Genomic DNA, 18627 nt, shown 5'->3' with positions numbered 1-18627 from the left:
TTGGAACAAATGTTGACCAGAATTTCGCTAACGGAATAACTACAATAAAAGTAAATTAATTTCATAAATGTAACATAACTGATTCTAGTCTTCCAGCATATAGTGTTTTCAAAAACGGTTTATTTTTATTGACCTAGAATAATGCTTTATTTTTAGCCTGTCATACCGCTACCAGATAAGATAAACGTAGTTACCGGCGAAGAAGATGAAACTGTTCTGTATAGCCACAGAGCTAAATTATTTCGATTTGATGCCACCTCTAAGGAATGGAAAGAACGTGGTATAGGAGATATCAAAATTCTTAAACACAATGCCACTGGAAAAATAAGGTATGATGAGATTAGCGACTCATTTTTACATTCAAACTATGTGTGTATGAAATAAAACAACTTTGACTGATAGAGATCTTAGTCATTAGAATTGAAATGTTTATTATTATTTGATACCCTTAAAATTTTAAATAGTTTTTTAAGTTAGAAAGGCAATTTAGCCTTACGATTCATCTTTACTCACTTAAGAATCTCTTCGATGAAGAAACCTTGGGGGACACATTTCAAAGTGGTATATTCTTAATGTCTTAGCGGGGAATTTGGCTACTTATTTCTTCAAAAACTTGTTTGCGTTTCAAGTTTAATTAAAAAAATCATTGCCTCCTATCACTAACAAAGAAAGTATTGAGGCAATTGGTCACACCTCCAAGAGCCCAAACATTTTTGTGTAAGGAAGTGTACCTTCAGCAATGTGCCTATGTAAGTTATGTGATTTTGATCCTTGCTAGATCGTAAGAGTTCTATTTATTTAGGGAGCGTCAAAATGTGTTAATTTATATGTATGATTAATCTAGGGATATAATCAACATGTGTGATAAGAAGGATAAAATCAACGTCTTAACTATGTTAAACCCCTCTTGAGTCAAATAAAAAATTTAATTGTAGGTTATTAATGAGACGAGAACCAATATTTAAGCTTTCACTCAATCATTACCTTACTCCTGATATTGTAATGAAAGTAAAAGAAGATAAAAGTTGGATTTGGTCGGCAAAAGATTTTGCCAGTGGTGAAGTAGTACAGGAACAGTTTGCTATTCGATTCAAGACTCCACAAATCGCACAAGAATTTAAGGAAGCGGTGGACGAAGCAAAGGTACGTTTACTATTTTAATAAAAAAGTATTTGTTTTTAACAACTTTTATCACTTATTCCGTCAACGTTTTCTTCAACTTAGAGCCAACTTGTTGATGATTCATCACTTCCGCAAATTGAAAGTATGCCCTCCGACGATAATGATGGTTAGTGAAATATTTTATTTTATTCGAGTAGTGTCCAGTTGGAATGTGTAATAAACATTTACGATCTTCTGAAAATGTGTTTACTTTACAACCAGTAATGTATACTGTTATAATGTACATTGACGTATCAAACTCGACAAAATTTATGGAGATTAGTTTTTTTTATTTGCTGATGGTGAAATTCGAGAAGACATTGAATGAGAACAGAAATTTAAGTTGCATAAAACTTGAACAAAAGAAAATAAAAGATTTAAATAGAAAATAAAAGTGAAATAACTTAATATCTTTAAGAGTTGGAAGATGTGTTCTATGTAACCGAATAAACTGTAGCGGCGTGAGATAGTTCAAACTTTAAATGACGAGTGAAATACATTATAACTACCAATATCTGTTTGTAAACGCATTTTAAGAAGCGGCTGATAAAGAGAACAAATATATCTGAAACGTATAGAAATTAAAAAAAAAAGAAAAGGTTATTATAAAAATATCTAGGGCTACTGCCGATTAAACCTTATCAAAATTTATGAAATACTAACCTTTTAATAAATAATTATATTTTAGATGTTGAAATCGTATACGAACAAAAAGTGTCTGAAGAATTGAGAAAGAAAGCAGAATCACTTATGCTTCCGCCAAATTTCTATTTGTATCTACAGGCAAATCCTTGTCCGGGATGCCCTGGTTGTGATAAAGATGAGGTATCGTATTATTTTGAATAATAAATTTTCTTGAAATTTGGTTCGAAATATTTTCTCTAATTTTTTGTTCATCTTGTTTTAATGAGAGTCACAAAATGGTGGGATACTTTCAATTTTTCTCTTGAGAAACATTTCAGTTGAATAAACTGTTCAAGACTACCTTTGGAGTACTTTTGGTAATTAATGAGTTCCTAAAATTTGAAGCTTGAAGAAAAAGAAATATTTTTTTAGCTTAATTTATTCATACAAAGCCCTTTCGCTTTTGTTTGAAATTTTTTCGTGTAAATATATTTTATTGGCGTTCTGAAAAGCTGAAGAATAAAATTAAGCTTACAAGTACTGTTTTATTGTTATAAAGCTAACTAAATTTAGTGAAAAATTCTAAGCTCGAAATACATTGTAAGTTAGATCATCAGAATTATAGTAAGATAAATTCGTGTGAGTTTTTACATACATTTTACATGTAATCTTAATTTATCACATGTAACTTACCGTAAGGGATTTTATAAATTATTCTGTGGAGACTAAACTTCTCAATACTTAATACGTAAAAACTACTTTCCTTTAAAACGAAATTGATTATAATGTAAAACTTGGACTTTTTAGGATGATGAAACACTAAGTTTAAAAAGTGTTCCAAGCAAAACAAGCACAGCTGAGCCTAAAAAAACAACTAAAATTATATTGAAACAGTCTATTCTAAGTGGAATAAAGTCTATTACACCTGTGAAGTTTGATAACACTTCCAAAAACCCATCATCTGAAAAAAGTGATGGTGCTAATTCTGGAACAACTGTTAAAACGGGTATTTATTTCATTATTATTATTTACATTTTAGTTGATTTTATTGTATTTATCTGGTACATTCCTGTCACTATTTTTTAAGTCGTGTGAGTTGTGTATGTTTACGATTCTCGTTGGGAACTCCGAACTAACCTTCAACAGCCTTCTTGGTAATGTCAAGAAATAATGACGCGGCACAAGCCTAATGTTTGAATTGGCTGATGTTTTTATTAAATTGGAAAAAAATGGACCAGCCAAAAGCCTGGTTATACAGTAATTACACTATTACGAAGCAATTAAATAAATCAAATCAGTGGATGATTTTGTACTATTTTAATTTCGGTAAATGGTGTGCAACCGTGATACTTTACAGTTCTTATAGTGGTTACACAGCTTTGCTCTTGAAAGTATAAATGGGAACCATTTAATATTAAAAGAAATGTTTAAGTATCCTTTCTGGGATCGAACTTTAAAGCTTTTGCTTTTCTTTCCTTAAATTTTCTATTCAAAATATTAATGTTTGCAATTTTGTTTATTGACTCTAACATTAAGTTTATATTTTGAAAAATACACAAAGGTTAATTATGTAATCAATTCGTTAATTATAGATGGCCCGTCCAGTGATGTTAAAACTAGTCAAAATACACCAATTTTCGGAGGTTAGATATTGTCTCAAAAATACAAATTTATAAAACAGTAAATGTAAGTTTTGACTTAGGATGATAAAGAGTTCATTTCGCTTTTCTAGGTAGTGCGTTTGGTGTTGGAGACACTCCTAAAGCACAGCCTGCATCCTTCGGAGGTAAGTAAACTAGTAATTTTTTTTTTTTTTAATCTTTCATATAAAGTTGAAAATCGGTTCAAAATGTGAAATTATTATTCGTAAGATATTCGTGAGAAAATTCCTGTATTTCCAAAAATTGAACACAAACAGATATTCAAATCAATAACAAGGCAGTTGTTACGTTTTACCGATATCATTATTACAGAATACCCTAAACGAAATATCAGGTTTGAACTATTAATAAAACACCACTTTTCGCAATTAATGGAACTCACAAATTGAATATCTTGTAAGAACTGGAGTCTAAACTAAACTGAAGGTGTAAGAAAGTAAACAAATAGTTTGAATTGAAACTGAGTTTCGGAGGACACATACGGTTATAAAACACTAAAACTAAATACATTGACACATTCATCTATTGAAATAAAAATGCTTTATTACCATAATTAATATTAGTTGGAATAATAAACTGTAATTAGACCAACGAATTCATTATTTGTGTAACTGAACAAGACGAAAACAGAGAAATTCAGTTATTCATTGACGGTTGTAAAACTGTGAAGGATTCAATACAAGTTTCACTAATTTATTGAAAATAAAAAAATTATCAAGATGATTTACTTTATAATTAAAATAAGATCAATACTTAACTGGTATTGTGAGAAAGAAATTAATGTTTGTGCAGGGAAAGAAAATGTCATTCCAACAGGACAGGGATTTTTCACTCAACAGTCCTTTATTTCTTCAACACCCTTACCTATTACAATTTTTGGTAAATATATCTTTGAAATATACACGATTCTTAACACCAATGGCAAGAGAACATGGCGTATCTAAATGATTTGACTTTTTGGTTTTATAGGATGTTCAATTAATTTGTTTTTAATTGCCCATGGTGTTGGAATCTGTGAGGAACAATAATGCTATAAAATAGCCACAATGATTGGACTTAATTTTTTTCGTTGTCAATGACCCCAAATAATCTCATTTTACAACTTGCTTTTTTTATATTTGCTTTTTCACTTAATTGATTTTTGGGGTGTGACTAAAACCTTATTTTACTTATTTAAACTCATAATTTTGTAGGAGACTCAACTACCGAAACTAAAACTAGTCAGCCATCGTCGATTTTAGGAGGTAAGACAATCATTTCATTTTTTCTTTATTAATGTGAATTTTAAAAATAATACTATAGAGAATTTAAGTGACCTAATATCTCAAGATTTTATATCGTAAGCTATGTGTATCCACATGTTACATGTTGCGCATCATTTACTAATTCAAAATTATGCTGCAGCTTCTCTTGATTTGTCGAATATGATTTTTATCTTTAAAAAGTTACATGATACATGTCTTTTGGGTTGAATTATTTATACCCAATATCAGTTTGCCTGATCTTGGTTGCAGCCAGCTGTTTATATGTTTACTCCATTTATTTTTCCATCGAAATTAATGAACGCTTGTCACCTCCTTCTTGAAGGGCAAAATTATATTTGAGAAGGAAATAGCGCTGTGGTACAATATTTGTGTATCAATATGTCATTGGCGAGTACATAAATTTTGTATAATCAAGTGATTGATTTAAATATTCGAATGATTTTGAATGTGTATTAATCATTAGAGTACAATTTCTAAACGGTATAGTATATTTCAGAAAGCTGTGATCAGGATGGGGCAGGTTTTTTAGACCATCTTTTTTTTGCCAGTCTTTTAAATATCTCTTAATGATTTTATCGCAGGCTATAAATAATAAACTGTAATAATATTACAATTATGAAGTTATTATACTAATAGCACAAATCTAGGCTTTTTGCTGATCACTGCTTTCTATTGTGGACAGTGTTTAATGTAATAAGAGATAAAACGAGTTGAGCGTAATTCAGTGACTGCAGGTGGTACAAGTTAAACTGAGAAGAGACTGAAATAAGCTAACAGGCGTTGGTTGGGGAGGGGGGATGGAAACCATAAAATCACGTTTCCATTAAAAATTATTATTCTTTTTATCTTTCGGAACAATAATTGTCAATTCTCTGAACGTCCAATTTGCGTTGCATTGTATTATTTTCGATAAAGAACGAAGCTACATGTAGTGGATATTTGAATTTATTTGAAACGGCTTTACGTCCAACTACTAATTTGGAGTCGTGAACGACTTGAATTTAGAGATTGTAATTTTCATAAAATTAGCTTTTTGCTTAAACTGTGATTTGACCTTTTGTCTAGGTAACACATTTTCTGGAGCTAAAAGTAACGAAAAATTCATCTTTGGAGGTTAGAAATACTTACTCATTTATTAATAACTGAATTACATTTAAATTGCATGTTGTTTTATTTCTCTACAATTGATGTTTTCTCTGCGTGTGCTTGATTTTTTTTCTTGACCTTTTTCCTTGTTTTTGTGAGAATGGAGGAACCTGCTTTATGAATTCCATGAAGGCCTTAGTGTTTCAGGCAAAAGAGAGTTGGAAAATTTCAAAGATATTGAAAAAGAAGTCGTTTACCTCTCCTTAAATCAAGTTCAATCAAGTGTAAGTTACATACAAGAACTCGAATACGCTCAGCATTGAAATATAGAATGGCCCAGGTGAACCTTTGGCTTACGAAATCTCTTTGAAATTTTTCCAGCTCAACGTATGCCTTAAAATAGAAAAACCTACTTACTATAATGCGTCGGAAACTAAGAATGAATAAGAGATCAATATTGAGAATAGAACTGCCCATTATAGAAATCGTATTTAATCCCTATTCTTCAGGATATATATACTCGTATTTGGCAATTTTAGAGTGTACAACCGATATCTTCAAATTGAGGAAAACATTTCAAATTTACAAAACCTAACATATACTGACATAAAAACAATGTGTGTAATGTAAGATTTTTTTTCTACAACTAACAAACAAGCAGCTCTGGGAAATTTTGGTGCCTACTAAAGTATGAGTTAAATGTAAAAAAAAGAAGGTGCAACTTTTTTCAAGATAAGAATTCCTGTTAATGGCACATATTAATTCGAAATTTAGGGCATTATATATATATAATACATATATATATTATCGTGACAAATGTTTTTTCTTTCTTATGCGTCCACACTTAAAATCTCAAAGACATGGAGCGCTGAGTAAATCTTTTGTTAGAAAAGCTAATACATTAATTACGTTAAATACTCTGGTAAATTTGATGGAAATTTGGTTTTGATTGCTACATGTTTAAAACAGCCTTCATAAAGAACAAAAAACATGAGCATTTTTAATGTGTTAAACTCATGTTATACAAACTCATGTTTCGTTTTTGCGGGCAATGTAGGTTTAAACGAGTTTTTATAAAAACCTATTAAACCTTATAGTTTTTCGAAAATTCTTAAAAAATAATACACTTTTTATTATTACTTTTTCTTTTATTAATAAAGAATTTTTTTCTTTTAAAGGTAATGCTAATACTGGAGACTCTTCTAAACCTTCCCAGACTTCGTTCTTTAGCGGTATGTAATTTATTGAATTTATTTCTTATTCTTAATAAAAAAAAATTCAATTTTCAAAAAAATATGTATGTCAAATTGATGGTGTATATTTTATATCCTTTTAGGATTCCTCATAATGAGATTTCCCACAAAAAAATACGAATATTTCTTTTAATTTCTGCTTCCAACTGGGTCTATCCCCAATATCCTCTACTCTCAGTCCGTAACCGTAGAGGTATTTTCGGACTTTTCACTTTTCCTTAGGTCTGCCTTCCTCCTGTTCTTCCTTCGGTTTTACACACTAGGATTTCCCTAGCCATTCTTCAACTTCCTTTTTTTTATATAGCCTTACCATTTAGGTTTCTTTTCCTCCACCTTCTGTAGTATTTCCTTTCTTATTTCTTCGTTTCTTACCCTTTCAAACCTTAATATTCGTGCTTCTCTTCTCCAGTAATCCATCTCAGTGGCTAGAAGATTTATCCTTCAATGCTTATTCAAACTCCAAGTTTCAGCGGCATATTGTAGAATACTTTGTACCAAGCTACTATGTATTGTCTTTTCGGTTCCACTTGGAACATTTTCGCTACATAATATGGGGTTCATATGCCTTTTCTTTTTTTTTTTTGCGCTTACATTTCTTTGCAATACATCATTTTGCAACACCATACTGATGACAGCCCAATATTTGAATTTATCAGCGCTTGGGATTTTTATGTCTTCAATACTGAGGTCTTCTCCGCTTGTTTGGCACAATGTACACAGTTGTACGCTTTTTTGAGATCCACAAATATCTTTTGCGGGCTTTACTTTTATCCAGCAGCGGCTGTAAAGTGTAAAAAATATGATCAACGATTGATTTTCCTGCTATAAAGCCGCACTGATGTAGAATATCTATTCTTTCTTGATTCTTATTAGTTTACATATCTTCATAATTGGATTCAGTAGGCATTTCGCTCTATTGTTGCTACTTTCCTTTCTATCTCTTACCGTCTTATTTTTCTTATCTTGTCTTCTTCAAGGATTCCATTCATTTATCTTGTTCATATCTTCGCAATTTTCTCTTTGTCATACTTTAAGAGTACGAATTTGACTCCTCCAGCTTCAGGTGAATTCCCATTCTTGCCTTTTTTCAGTTGTTTATTCTTCTTCCTCTCATTTTATATTTTCTAAATTAGTGTTTTTAAATTACAACTTTTATTATTACCTTTGTTGTAAATAAAAGGATATATATATTTTTTTATAGGTAATGTTGGGGACTCTGCTAAACTTACCCTTACTTCAATCTTTGGCGGTAAGTAATTTGTAGAAATTATTTCTTATTTTTGATTAAAGACAAAATATTAATTTTTTCTAAAAATTATTTGTCTAATTGATTGAATATACTTTATATACCTTGTAGTTTATATTTTGTAAGTTCTTTAAAAAAATATATATATATTTTTATTATGATCTTTTGTAAAATCTTTTTTTTTTTATTTTTTTTTTTTAGGAAATGCTAATGCTGGAGACTATTCAAAACTTACATATCCGCTTTTTGGCGGTATGTAATTTATTAAATTTATTACTTATTAATAAAAAAATATTTTAATTTTCTAAAAATTGTCAAATTGATTGTTTAGATTCTTCCCAGTTGGAAGTTAAACCAGCTCAACAGCCAATATTTGGAGGTGAGTAATTGATAATAGAAAAAAAAAAATTGTAAGTTTTATTTAATGAAGGATGGTATTCTCTAGCTGCAAGGAGTTAGTCTCTCTAGATTAGGCTCGAGGGCATGAGTAGAGAACCCACACCTCTTAAACAACCAAATATCACGACACCTAATAACGCAGAAACCGGAGTATAAGGGAACGACCCAGGAACTCTCTCGAGATTTTAACGTTGGATTCTGGAATGTATTGAAGCATTGCTCCTAACTAAATTAGGGAAGTGTAAAGTTGACTTAGCAGCCATACAAGAAATAAGATGGACTGGAAGTATAAGGGAACAGAGGAGAAGTATTGCACCATATACTGTAGCTGTGTGATAAACAACATATTTTTGATTCATGATTTGTAGTAAAGACAAGATTAAAGAGGGAGGTGATCGACTTTAAACCATTAATTCCGAAGCTATGCTACTTGACTATAAAGGGCAGATTCCATAATTACAGAGTTGACATTTACTTATGTAGGAATGCAAAGAAGAAAAAGACGAATTCTATGAACTGCTTGAAAAAGCGCTAGACGATGCTTGCCCTGGCGATAACGTTAAGATAGCTCTTGGTGTCTTTAATGCTAGGGTTGGCTAAGAGAACTCGTATCATCCAATTATTGCAAAGTACAGCCTGCACGAATAGCTCAATGAGAACAGATTAAGGCTCATTCACTTGGCCACTGCTAAGAATCTGATAATTGTAAGTATCTTATTTCCACGTAAAAGAATTCACAAGGAAATGTGGAAATCTCCGCACTCAGAATCAAATTTACTTATTAGTATACCAGGCTTATATCTCAGATTATGGACATTCGGGTGAATAGAGGCGCCAATGTGGACTCCGACCACTTTCTACCTATGGCCCGGCTTGGGGCTAGATTATCTAATACAAGATCTATGTATAATAAAAAGATGAGAAAATTGAAAAGCGGGGAAGTTCAGGAAAGATTTCAACAAAAGATAGAGCTTAACTTAGCTAATACAGGTTATGGCAAAGATAGGTGGAATCATTGGCTAAAGCTGTTTCACACTATATTTGAGTAATATTCCGTAGTATTTCGTTTAGTTTTTAACTTACATCCATCAAACTGTTTATTTATTTTTAATGAATGATGGGAATACAAGTTAAACTACTTATTTTTAACATCTAACTTAATTTTTCTAGGAATACCTTCCAGTGAAAGTTTGACGAAACCTACCCAGAAGCTACTTTTTGGAGGTAAATAATTTAAAAACAAAAATGAAATTTAAAGATTCTATTAAAATACAAAATTCAATGAACAATCACCACCTTTCTTACCTCACTTTACGAAATTCAATTTTCATGAATCTTAGAATTTGTACTTTGTGTAACTTGATTTGCGGATAAATCTATAATTTAATATTATTCAAGTTTTCTTTAAATATGCCTAAAACTGAAAAATCCTAATCAGTGAAATGGCACTTCCCCTCGACCAAATTTTTTCAAATTTAGAATATACATATATTCAACAGCAGTGCTGCTTTAGTGTTAATAGTTACAAGAATTAATTGTAACATAAAAATGATAAGATCAATAATATATAGCGAATTATCAAATTATAATATATATTAATAATATTTATCCTTAATTGGAGAAATACTGTTTTGAGGTCCTAATCGAAAAGACGAAGAAAATCTAATATTGAAAATATCTTAACATTCTCGATACAATAATAAGTGATAAAAATCTGGATAATCTGTTCAGTGAAGTGCTACTTATAGCTAAGAAATTTTCTTCAAATTCGAAATTTTACTTAAAGGTTATGACTGTATTTTACCTTTACACTTCAAAGGCCCTTAAGATATGGAGCGCAACCACCTTTTGCTTTAAAGCGCCCATAATTAAATTTACCCGATAAAATATGTCAAATAAAAATCATAGAACTAACTTCCGTGCTTTAAGTATACCAAGTTAAAAAAATCTAGAGCTATTTTCAAGAAAATGCAAAATCGTTTCGGTAAAATGTATTTCTGGTTAACCGATTATCACCAAAATTACAGTCGCATCTTCTAGCGGGATTTTGCGAAATATTAGATTTGACCATTCTGCTATTCTTCTTTGTTAATTACGGTGGATTCATACGCACGCACAAACAACCATTTTTTCTCAGCGAACCTCAAAACGGAAATTTTCTGAGAAACTCAAAAATCAGAAATCTACCAGTATGCAGTACTTTTTCTTCTTAAGGAAGTAACGATAAATAAATATAATTGATTTTAAACTAGCAATTTATTTTCAGCAGGTACAGCAGCTGCCGGAGATTCTTCTGCTAATAACCCTTCTTCAATTTTCGCTACAGGTAAAGAATAAAAGTAATTTTAATTAAAACAAAAAGATTAAGTTTTAATGATAGAGATCTAAGTTTTTTCCATTTGTTTCAGGTTTAGCAGTCGACAAAGTAAAAGAGACTGCGTTGAAAGGTGACTATGATACAACTTTTTTATTTGTTGGTTAATGCTATGCAAGTGGAATCGTGTTTATGCATAAATAAATTAAAGTTCTACTGTTATCGTTTTCACTGAACCTAGTTTGTTTTTACTTATTTAAATTTTTGTTCGTCATTGTATTGATTTTAGAAGTGCTTAAGCTAGAGGAGTCAATGAAATAAGTCCCACGCAAAAAAAAAAAACACCACCCGAAAGAGGAAGATTAAATTACAAGAAGTGAATTTTTGGGGATTTTACTTTGTGGGAGTTAACTTTGTTTGAGAAGTAAGCAAGGGTTATATGTGGTGGAAGTAAAAAATCTCCTCCTCAACTCTTGCAATGAGCCAAAGAGTTATTTTCAAGTTTGTTTAAGCAGACCGCAACCGTGGTGAACTTGTAAAAGTATTGCGCAAACCCTGTGCCCTATGATAAATAATTTTTATTTCTGAAAATTGTTCTCAGGGTGACTAGAAGTTAATTTTTAGGTAAATTAACATTCATTAACATCTGACCAACCTTATCTGTCGCTTCATTCTGACAAAAAAAAAACTTTGGTTTTAACAGATGTATCGTACTGTTTTCAATCAATTGTCCAACTTAGCGATTAAGATCGCCTTGTTTGGCATATCCTAAACTTGTTCTGTTGTTGATTAGCAATAAGGGTTTAGCAACACCAAAAAATTACATATATTTAATTTATTCTAATTCTTTTTGTTTATGTTGTCTAACATTGAAGCAAGATCAATTAAACAAAAAATTGTAAGTACATTGTATGAGATTTATTTATTTTTAACAGATACAACTAGTGAAACAGAAAACCAGAATCTTTCAAAGCCACTATTTGGAAATAAGGAGTTTGCTACATTTGGCTTTGCAAATTCTTCAAGTATATTACGTGAGTTTCTTATTATTTATTTATTTCTGTTTCTTTTTACTCAAATGACGCGTTTTGAGGTTCGCTAAGTTCGATGAAATAATTTGTACGCATTGGTTTGTGAATTTGTGAAGTTCAAATTATATATTTCGTTTTGATCCAATGGGAATGCGACAATAACGATTTGGTTCCCGGATTACAACTTTTACCAGAAGAGCAATCGTTTTTCAATTTATTTATGTTCTCAAAATTGAATCATGCGATTTTCTTTAAACTTGGTGTGCTGTATTGCATGCTTGCAGATTTCATAAATTTTAGTTGACAATTATCCCAAGGGTACAACTAATAAAAAAAGGGTTACGATTACCAATTAAGTGATATTTTAATGTAAAATATAGGCCTATAATTTTATGATAATTATATCAATTAAATCAGGTGTTAAAAGTCGAAGAAGATAATAGCTTAATCGGGAAGGTTTGAATTGACTGCTAAGGTCACAAGCGCAAGTAACGTGTTTGTAATTAGAATTAGCTGAATAGTCTTGACTACACTAATAACTTGTACTTCTTCTTGAAACAGCTTCTCAATAGTTCTGCAGAATGGTTTTGAAACGTAGTTTAATCAACCATCCTTTATATAAATCTACCTTTTCGTTAAGATCAACTATTCTTTGGGCCCTGTTAATGTTTGAAATGACTGAAGAAGTATTGTTCGTTTGTTAGGCTTGGATACAAGCAAGATCCCTGAAAAAGTACCTAGTTCACTTAACCGTATGATTTATTGCTTTTGTAAAAATTTCTTCATAAAGATATAAATATTTAATAACTGTTAAACTATATTTTTCAGGTGGAACAGCAGCTGCAGGTGATAGTTCAGCAAATGACGCTCCTTCAAGTTTTACTGGAGGTAAAACAATACAAATAGTTTTTTAGCAAGAAAAAGTTTTAAAAGATGTTCTTCGGGTGATAATGAGGAAAGTTTCAGTAATTTAAGTTATTAAATTTGTTTCAGGTTTAGCTACTGAAAAAGTAAAAGGGAAAATGTCAAAAGGTACGAATAAGTTTTATTTTATTTATTTATTTTCTCAAATACATAACTAGAATTCCATTGTTGAAGAAAACTGGTTTATTGCAAATACCACATTACTTAATAGATTTTGTTGATTTTGAAATTTATTTTTAATTGACATATTGGTTTTTTATCAGCTTTATTTAATAAATACGTTATATTTAGTTCCTTCTGGGTGTGAATATTTTATATTTTAAATTTGTATTGTCGCTGGGATTATTTTGCTTTTTTGATTAGGAACACCTACACTAATCTTAACCGGCTTGACGATCGCATGGCCTTCTGTTTTGTTGTTTAAAGTACATTATTGCAATATACCTGTAATGTATGTAAAGAAACGACTAGGCAATCAAATATAAGAAAGTTTAGATTATAGAAGTTAAGAAGAAAATATTTACTTCGGTGTTCTAAGTGAGGTTCGCAAGCCTCTTGAGAGCCCTTGATTGATATACGTTTTTAACTTTTTGTAATATTTATGAGTATCAAATTTGATTCAAAATTCGCAGTTGTTAAGTGATTATCTGTCCAATATGATTTTATAGAATTATTGAGAATAATTGTCTTTTATGGACGCTAAAGGTAGCAGTTTCATCTTGGATCTAGCAATTCGTTTTAAAACTTTTTCTCAAAGAACAATGATTTTAGTGGTAGGATTTTTGGGGAGCTGAGACGTCACGCTTCCTTTAATATTGTCTTTCCAATTTGTACTTCATTAAGTAAGCTTTCCTTATGTTTATCTATAATATGCTTTATTAATATATAAATTTGAATCATAAAATTTGTTTCTACAAAATTTTCAAAATACATCATTAATTAAAAGTTATTGTAGTAAGACTAAATTTCATACGATTTGTTGTATATATGTAACTATTTCATTTACATTTGAAAAGAGAAAACTTTTCACTTTTTTTCTAGATGTAGTATCTAGTGAAACAGAAAACAAGAATCTGCAGAAACCATTCTTCGGAAAAGAGAATGCTACATTTGCAAGCTTAGGAAATTCAATAAGTACATTCGGTGAGTTTATTATTATTTAAAATTTTTAAAAATAGAGCAAATTAAATAATACTTTTTATAACTAAATTGGAACAGGTCAGAAATCTAACCCGTCAGGAAATATCTTTGGATCAGGTAAGTTGTAAAAGAAAGATTTTGAATATTGTTATCGTAAAGGCGATTGCATTATATGTCCAAATTTATTAATTTATGTATTAAAAAAAAAAAAAAAATTACAGCTCCAATTCAATCAAACACAACGAGCGAGGGAGCAGGCTCACTAGTATTTGGTGGAAGTAAAGTAACTTCTGATATAAAAAAAGCTCATGATACTTCCGAAGGCAGTGAAGATGGTGGTAATGATGAATCTGAACATGATCCACATTTTGAACCTATTGTTGCTTTACCGGATCTCATTGATGTTAAAACAGGCGAAGAAGATGAGCTCGTTTGTAAGTTTTATCAAATTTTTTTAAACCGTCGTTAACCGTTTATTAACGTAGATTTAATAAATGGGTTTAATGTAAATCCATTATTAGTTATCTGTAAAGAAGTCGACTCTTATTTTAAAGAAATTAGAAAGAATTTTTTTTTTATTTTTATTATTTTGAATTTCGAGAACAAAGTCTTGCTTATCGCAGCGGGATCTCTTTTACTTCCCCTTGCTCCTAATAAGAAGCAATGTGATCGCGTTTTGAGGGCTGAAAAAAAGTCTTCAGCTCACAGCCTGGATGTACGTTTGATTATTTTGTCAATTTTTTATTACAGTGTTTAAAGAGCGAGCCAAGTTGTATAGGTATGATTCACAGACCAAGGAATGGAAAGAAAGAGGAGTAGGTCAAATGAAAATATTGAAACATAAAGAAAATAATGTTTACAGGCTTTTAATGAGAAGAGAAATTGTAAGTAGATTACTAATTTTAACAAAAAAATAAAAAAAATGAAAGTAAATTAAAACTTGTTTTAAATAATTCTAGGTTCATAAAGTAGTCTGTAATCAGCGTATCACCAAAGATTTAAAAATGAAACCGATGTTAGCGTCTGAGCAAGCGTTCTGTTGGTTAGGAATGAACATGGCTCAGGAATACGAGAAGCCAATCATGGAAAAACTTTCTGTGAGGTTTAAAAACAAAGATATAGCAACATCATTTAATAAACTAATTGACGAATCTTTAAAAGAAATTCAAGCTTAAAAAATATAGGTATTTACTGTTTTTGTGTATTTTTGTTTGAAAGTATTTTAACCTCTCTTAACAGATGTATAAAATTTAGAAATTATACTTCATTATTATAAAACCTAATTTGGACAATAACTTTCTCCTAATATTTGAAATAATTTCGGGATATCCTTTGCTGTTCCTGTCATGGGTTGTTTTATTTTAATTTTTTTTCCCAACTGCATTAGTTGAGAGTGGTATTTAAAAAATTAAAAATGACGTTTCCAGATTTTGACAACTTCGCCTACATTCGTGACCTTTTCTTGTTGATGCCAAGTGACTGTAGCAGTAATTAAGATACTTATTTCTTGTACTGAGTAAAGTAAAAACAAAAATGAACCACACTATTATATAAGTTCCGCCTTACCTATCAAGTAGAGTACCACGGATTTTGACCATTTCAGTGATGAATTGGAATATATCTTTTATTTGCATTGAGACTAATCAGCAGATTCAAAATACATTTACAGATTCTCTATCGTCTTTATCTGTCAAAATTCTTGATTAGTCAAATTAGTAGATTTCTTCCGTTTATTGTTTAAAGACAAAAGGTTTGGCCCCAGACACACTTCTTTACCTAAACGGAAACAATAATTTACTAAATTTTCTGGAGTGATCATGTCAAATTTCACATGTAACGTATTCGCAGAGGAGTTGCTTTCTCAAATGCAACGTAACACTGGTTTAGTTCAGCTGTTTCGAGAAAAATTCTCCTTGTACTGATCCCAAACAAATTCCAGCTCAGTTGTTCCAAATTTACAAACGCTTTATTCCAAAGTAATTAACTATCTCTTCGTTATTAATTAATTTCTTCAGATCATCAGTGTGAGCTTTAACTACAGCTGTAATATCATCAGTAATATTAGACAATTTATTTTTTAGTAATGAAAAATTAAGATTACCTCTATAATAAGTTAATTCTCATATAAAGAGTCAAAGTAGTAAAAATATAAGTATTAGAACCATAAAACAACTTATTTAAAGTGGTGACTTCGTTAGGAGTTATTTTAAGTCCCTCTAAATTTAATTATTAAAAAGGAGTAAAATGTAGGTATTTTTCTTGCTTTTGTTCAAGAGCGTTTCTTTTAACTTCAGCAGTTCATTACACCTAAACTAGAATAAAGTGATTAATTAGTAGGAAATTTATTAATTTATAATGATTGTGTCAAATGTGCTGCCTAACATACCATTAAATCTTTGCCCAACATTTCGTTGTATTCACTAACAATAGACTTTTTCTTGTTTCTTTCCTTACAGTGTAGGATGAGGAAATTAATGTTAGTTCACATCTTCGCAGACAGAATCCCATCCAAGTTGTTATGTGATTATAAACATTTAGTTTTTAGATTAAGATACAATTTCCTATGTAATTTAATTTTGTGTATAATAGGTATGCATTTAACGTTGTTTTAATGATAATTAAGTTGTAATTTAAACCATTTAATATTTCCCTATTACCTGTAATTATTTTAAATTTGTAGTAATTATCATGTCGATTTAGTTTATTTAAACTGAATCATTAAGTTTAAGACAAGCTAAGTCTGCACAATTGTATCTATTTTAAGATTTTTTGTTCTTATTTTTTAATAAATAATTTTTCATTATATATATGTAAAGTTAAAAAAAAAGTAAAATAATTTGTTCAGATATTGGACTAGCGTAATAAAATTCTTTAAAGATTATTGTTTGTTCTTCTAATGTCCGTAATTGTTTAATTACTCCTAGAATCAAAATACTCTAAATAAGGTGTTAGGAAAGGTGGATAAAGAAAAAAGATTAGTGACTGAAAGTGGAGAGTATACAAACTCCTAAAAAAAAAAGGAAATTTGAGTACACATGGATAATAGGGGGGAAAGGTTAGCTGAGGACGGACATTTAAATTACTTTTACATTATTACTTATTACATAATTATTACTTATTACTTTTAAATTAAATTTTTTATTGAAACATCGAAAAGTGGGTTAACTAACATTATACAGATACTACTTTTATTTTAATCATTTTCCGCCGGAAAATTTGATTAGAGGTACTTCTAAGAAGAGGGGTTAATAGATTCTCCCTTATTTTTCGGAATTTACGGACCTCTCTCTTTGTGCTGAGGAAGGAGTTTATTTAGCGTTAAAATTCCGAGTTTGGTGAAAATTCCTTAATCTGAACTGTTTTTATTTAATGGATTGCTCACTTCTTGAGATTTCATCGACAATGGCTCTAGGTTCCCTGTAAACTTCGTTTATGCATTTCATAAAATACGTTAATATACGCTTAAGTTGTAATGAGAAGCCAGCAGTGTTATAGTTAATATTTTTTAAAGTTTTTAATGGTGATTAAATATTCATTTTATTTTTTATGTTTTCTTAACATTTAATAAAAAACAAGAATATTATGGATTCTTTGGAACCAGCAACTCTAATCATTCTTTTAAAATATCTCTCCAGTGGTAGTTAGCTACAGTTCTGCCGTTACACAAAATTACTTTACAAAGAAAGTATGTTAAGAAAATTTGGAAACCAGATAAACAACATTGCAGAATAAACTTTTAAGTTTAGTATGATAACTAAAGAAATGTTTATTTTAACACTATGTTTTTGTTTAGATTTTTAATTTGCTAGGGCAATCGACTGAAATTAAATTTTGAGCCAAATACATTAGAAAATTTGGCTTAATCTTGAATAATAATGTATAATTCATTGCTCTATTTTTTTTAAAATTGTAAACAATTCACTTACTGCACAGAGTTAATGCTTTACATGTAATTATAGGTAAATATAGTAATGAGTGGGGGAGAATTATACAAAAAACTTAAATAAAAAGAATTTATATTTTTGCATTTTTTAAAAAATATTAAAATAATTTTTAAAACATATTTATTCAAAATATGTGTGATTTGGGGCTTAACTTGAAACTAATGTAAAAAATATTTACATTGGTACACTAAGGATACATTCATTATCTTCGACATAGAAAGAATCATATTTTTACTGGCAAATATAACACATTCTTTATCAATTTATGTTAATAAACTCATGTAATATGTATCCACTGTATGTTTAAAATATTGCACACATTTTTGTCTGATTTTGTTTAAATTATTTTTTACTTTAAGAATTCCTTTTCTATTAAAAGGATCATCAAAAGCTATAATCATTTCAAAAGTATTCTCGTAGAGTCAGTAAGTAAAAACTACTCAAAAAGAGGTATTTTATTAAGTATGCACAAATATTTTTTAGTCGATAAAATAAGGTTTTCTGAGTTTCTGTTGTTTCTGAGTTAAATTTACATAATAAAACAAACTAAAATAATTTGTGTAAATGATACTGATCTTA

The 18627-nt window shown here is 29.9% G+C and overlaps 1 protein-coding gene across 5 annotated transcripts in view; it reads left to right on the top strand.

Moving 5' to 3' along the window:
• Window positions 1-16985, top strand: part of Nup358 (nucleoporin 358) — a 33722-nt gene extending 16737 nt beyond the window's left edge. For 2 of the 5 annotated variants that reach the window (XM_074127391.1, XM_074127390.1), the window contains exons 20-45: window positions 157-329; window positions 936-1143; window positions 1225-1288; window positions 1850-1986; window positions 2593-2791; window positions 3378-3428; window positions 3518-3571; window positions 4239-4325; window positions 4640-4690; window positions 5777-5824; window positions 6976-7029; window positions 8252-8299; window positions 8498-8548; window positions 8628-8675; window positions 9866-9919; window positions 10962-11021; window positions 11104-11142; window positions 11945-12043; window positions 12869-12928; window positions 13034-13072; window positions 14006-14107; window positions 14183-14221; window positions 14326-14538; window positions 14855-14988; window positions 15064-15288; window positions 16561-16985. In XM_074127391.1, the coding sequence (XP_073983492.1) occupies window positions 157-329; window positions 936-1143; window positions 1225-1288; window positions 1850-1986; window positions 2593-2791; window positions 3378-3428; window positions 3518-3571; window positions 4239-4325; window positions 4640-4690; window positions 5777-5824; window positions 6976-7029; window positions 8252-8299; window positions 8498-8548; window positions 8628-8675; window positions 9866-9919; window positions 10962-11021; window positions 11104-11142; window positions 11945-12043; window positions 12869-12928; window positions 13034-13072; window positions 14006-14107; window positions 14183-14221; window positions 14326-14538; window positions 14855-14988; window positions 15064-15279 (2328 nt within the window). In that variant the 3' untranslated portion in view covers window positions 15280-15288; window positions 16561-16985. The remainder of the gene's footprint in view (window positions 1-156; window positions 330-935; window positions 1144-1224; window positions 1289-1849; window positions 1987-2592; window positions 2792-3377; window positions 3429-3517; window positions 3572-4238; window positions 4326-4639; window positions 4691-5776; window positions 5825-6975; window positions 7030-8251; window positions 8300-8497; window positions 8549-8627; window positions 8676-9865; window positions 9920-10961; window positions 11022-11103; window positions 11143-11944; window positions 12044-12868; window positions 12929-13033; window positions 13073-14005; window positions 14108-14182; window positions 14222-14325; window positions 14539-14854; window positions 14989-15063; window positions 15289-16560) is intronic. The other 3 variants (XM_074127394.1, XM_074127393.1, XM_074127392.1) reach the window with 3 other exon arrangements.
• The last annotated feature ends 1642 nt before the right edge of the window (window positions 16986-18627 follow it).

The sequence above is a fragment of the Rhodnius prolixus genome, unplaced genomic scaffold (assembly GCF_049639745.1).
Source record: "Rhodnius prolixus isolate KJV_2025 unplaced genomic scaffold, Rpr scaffold_3, whole genome shotgun sequence".
Classification (NCBI taxonomy): Eukaryota; Metazoa; Arthropoda; class Insecta; order Hemiptera; family Reduviidae; genus Rhodnius; species Rhodnius prolixus.
This window is presented reverse-complemented; position numbering and strand designations above follow the sequence as displayed.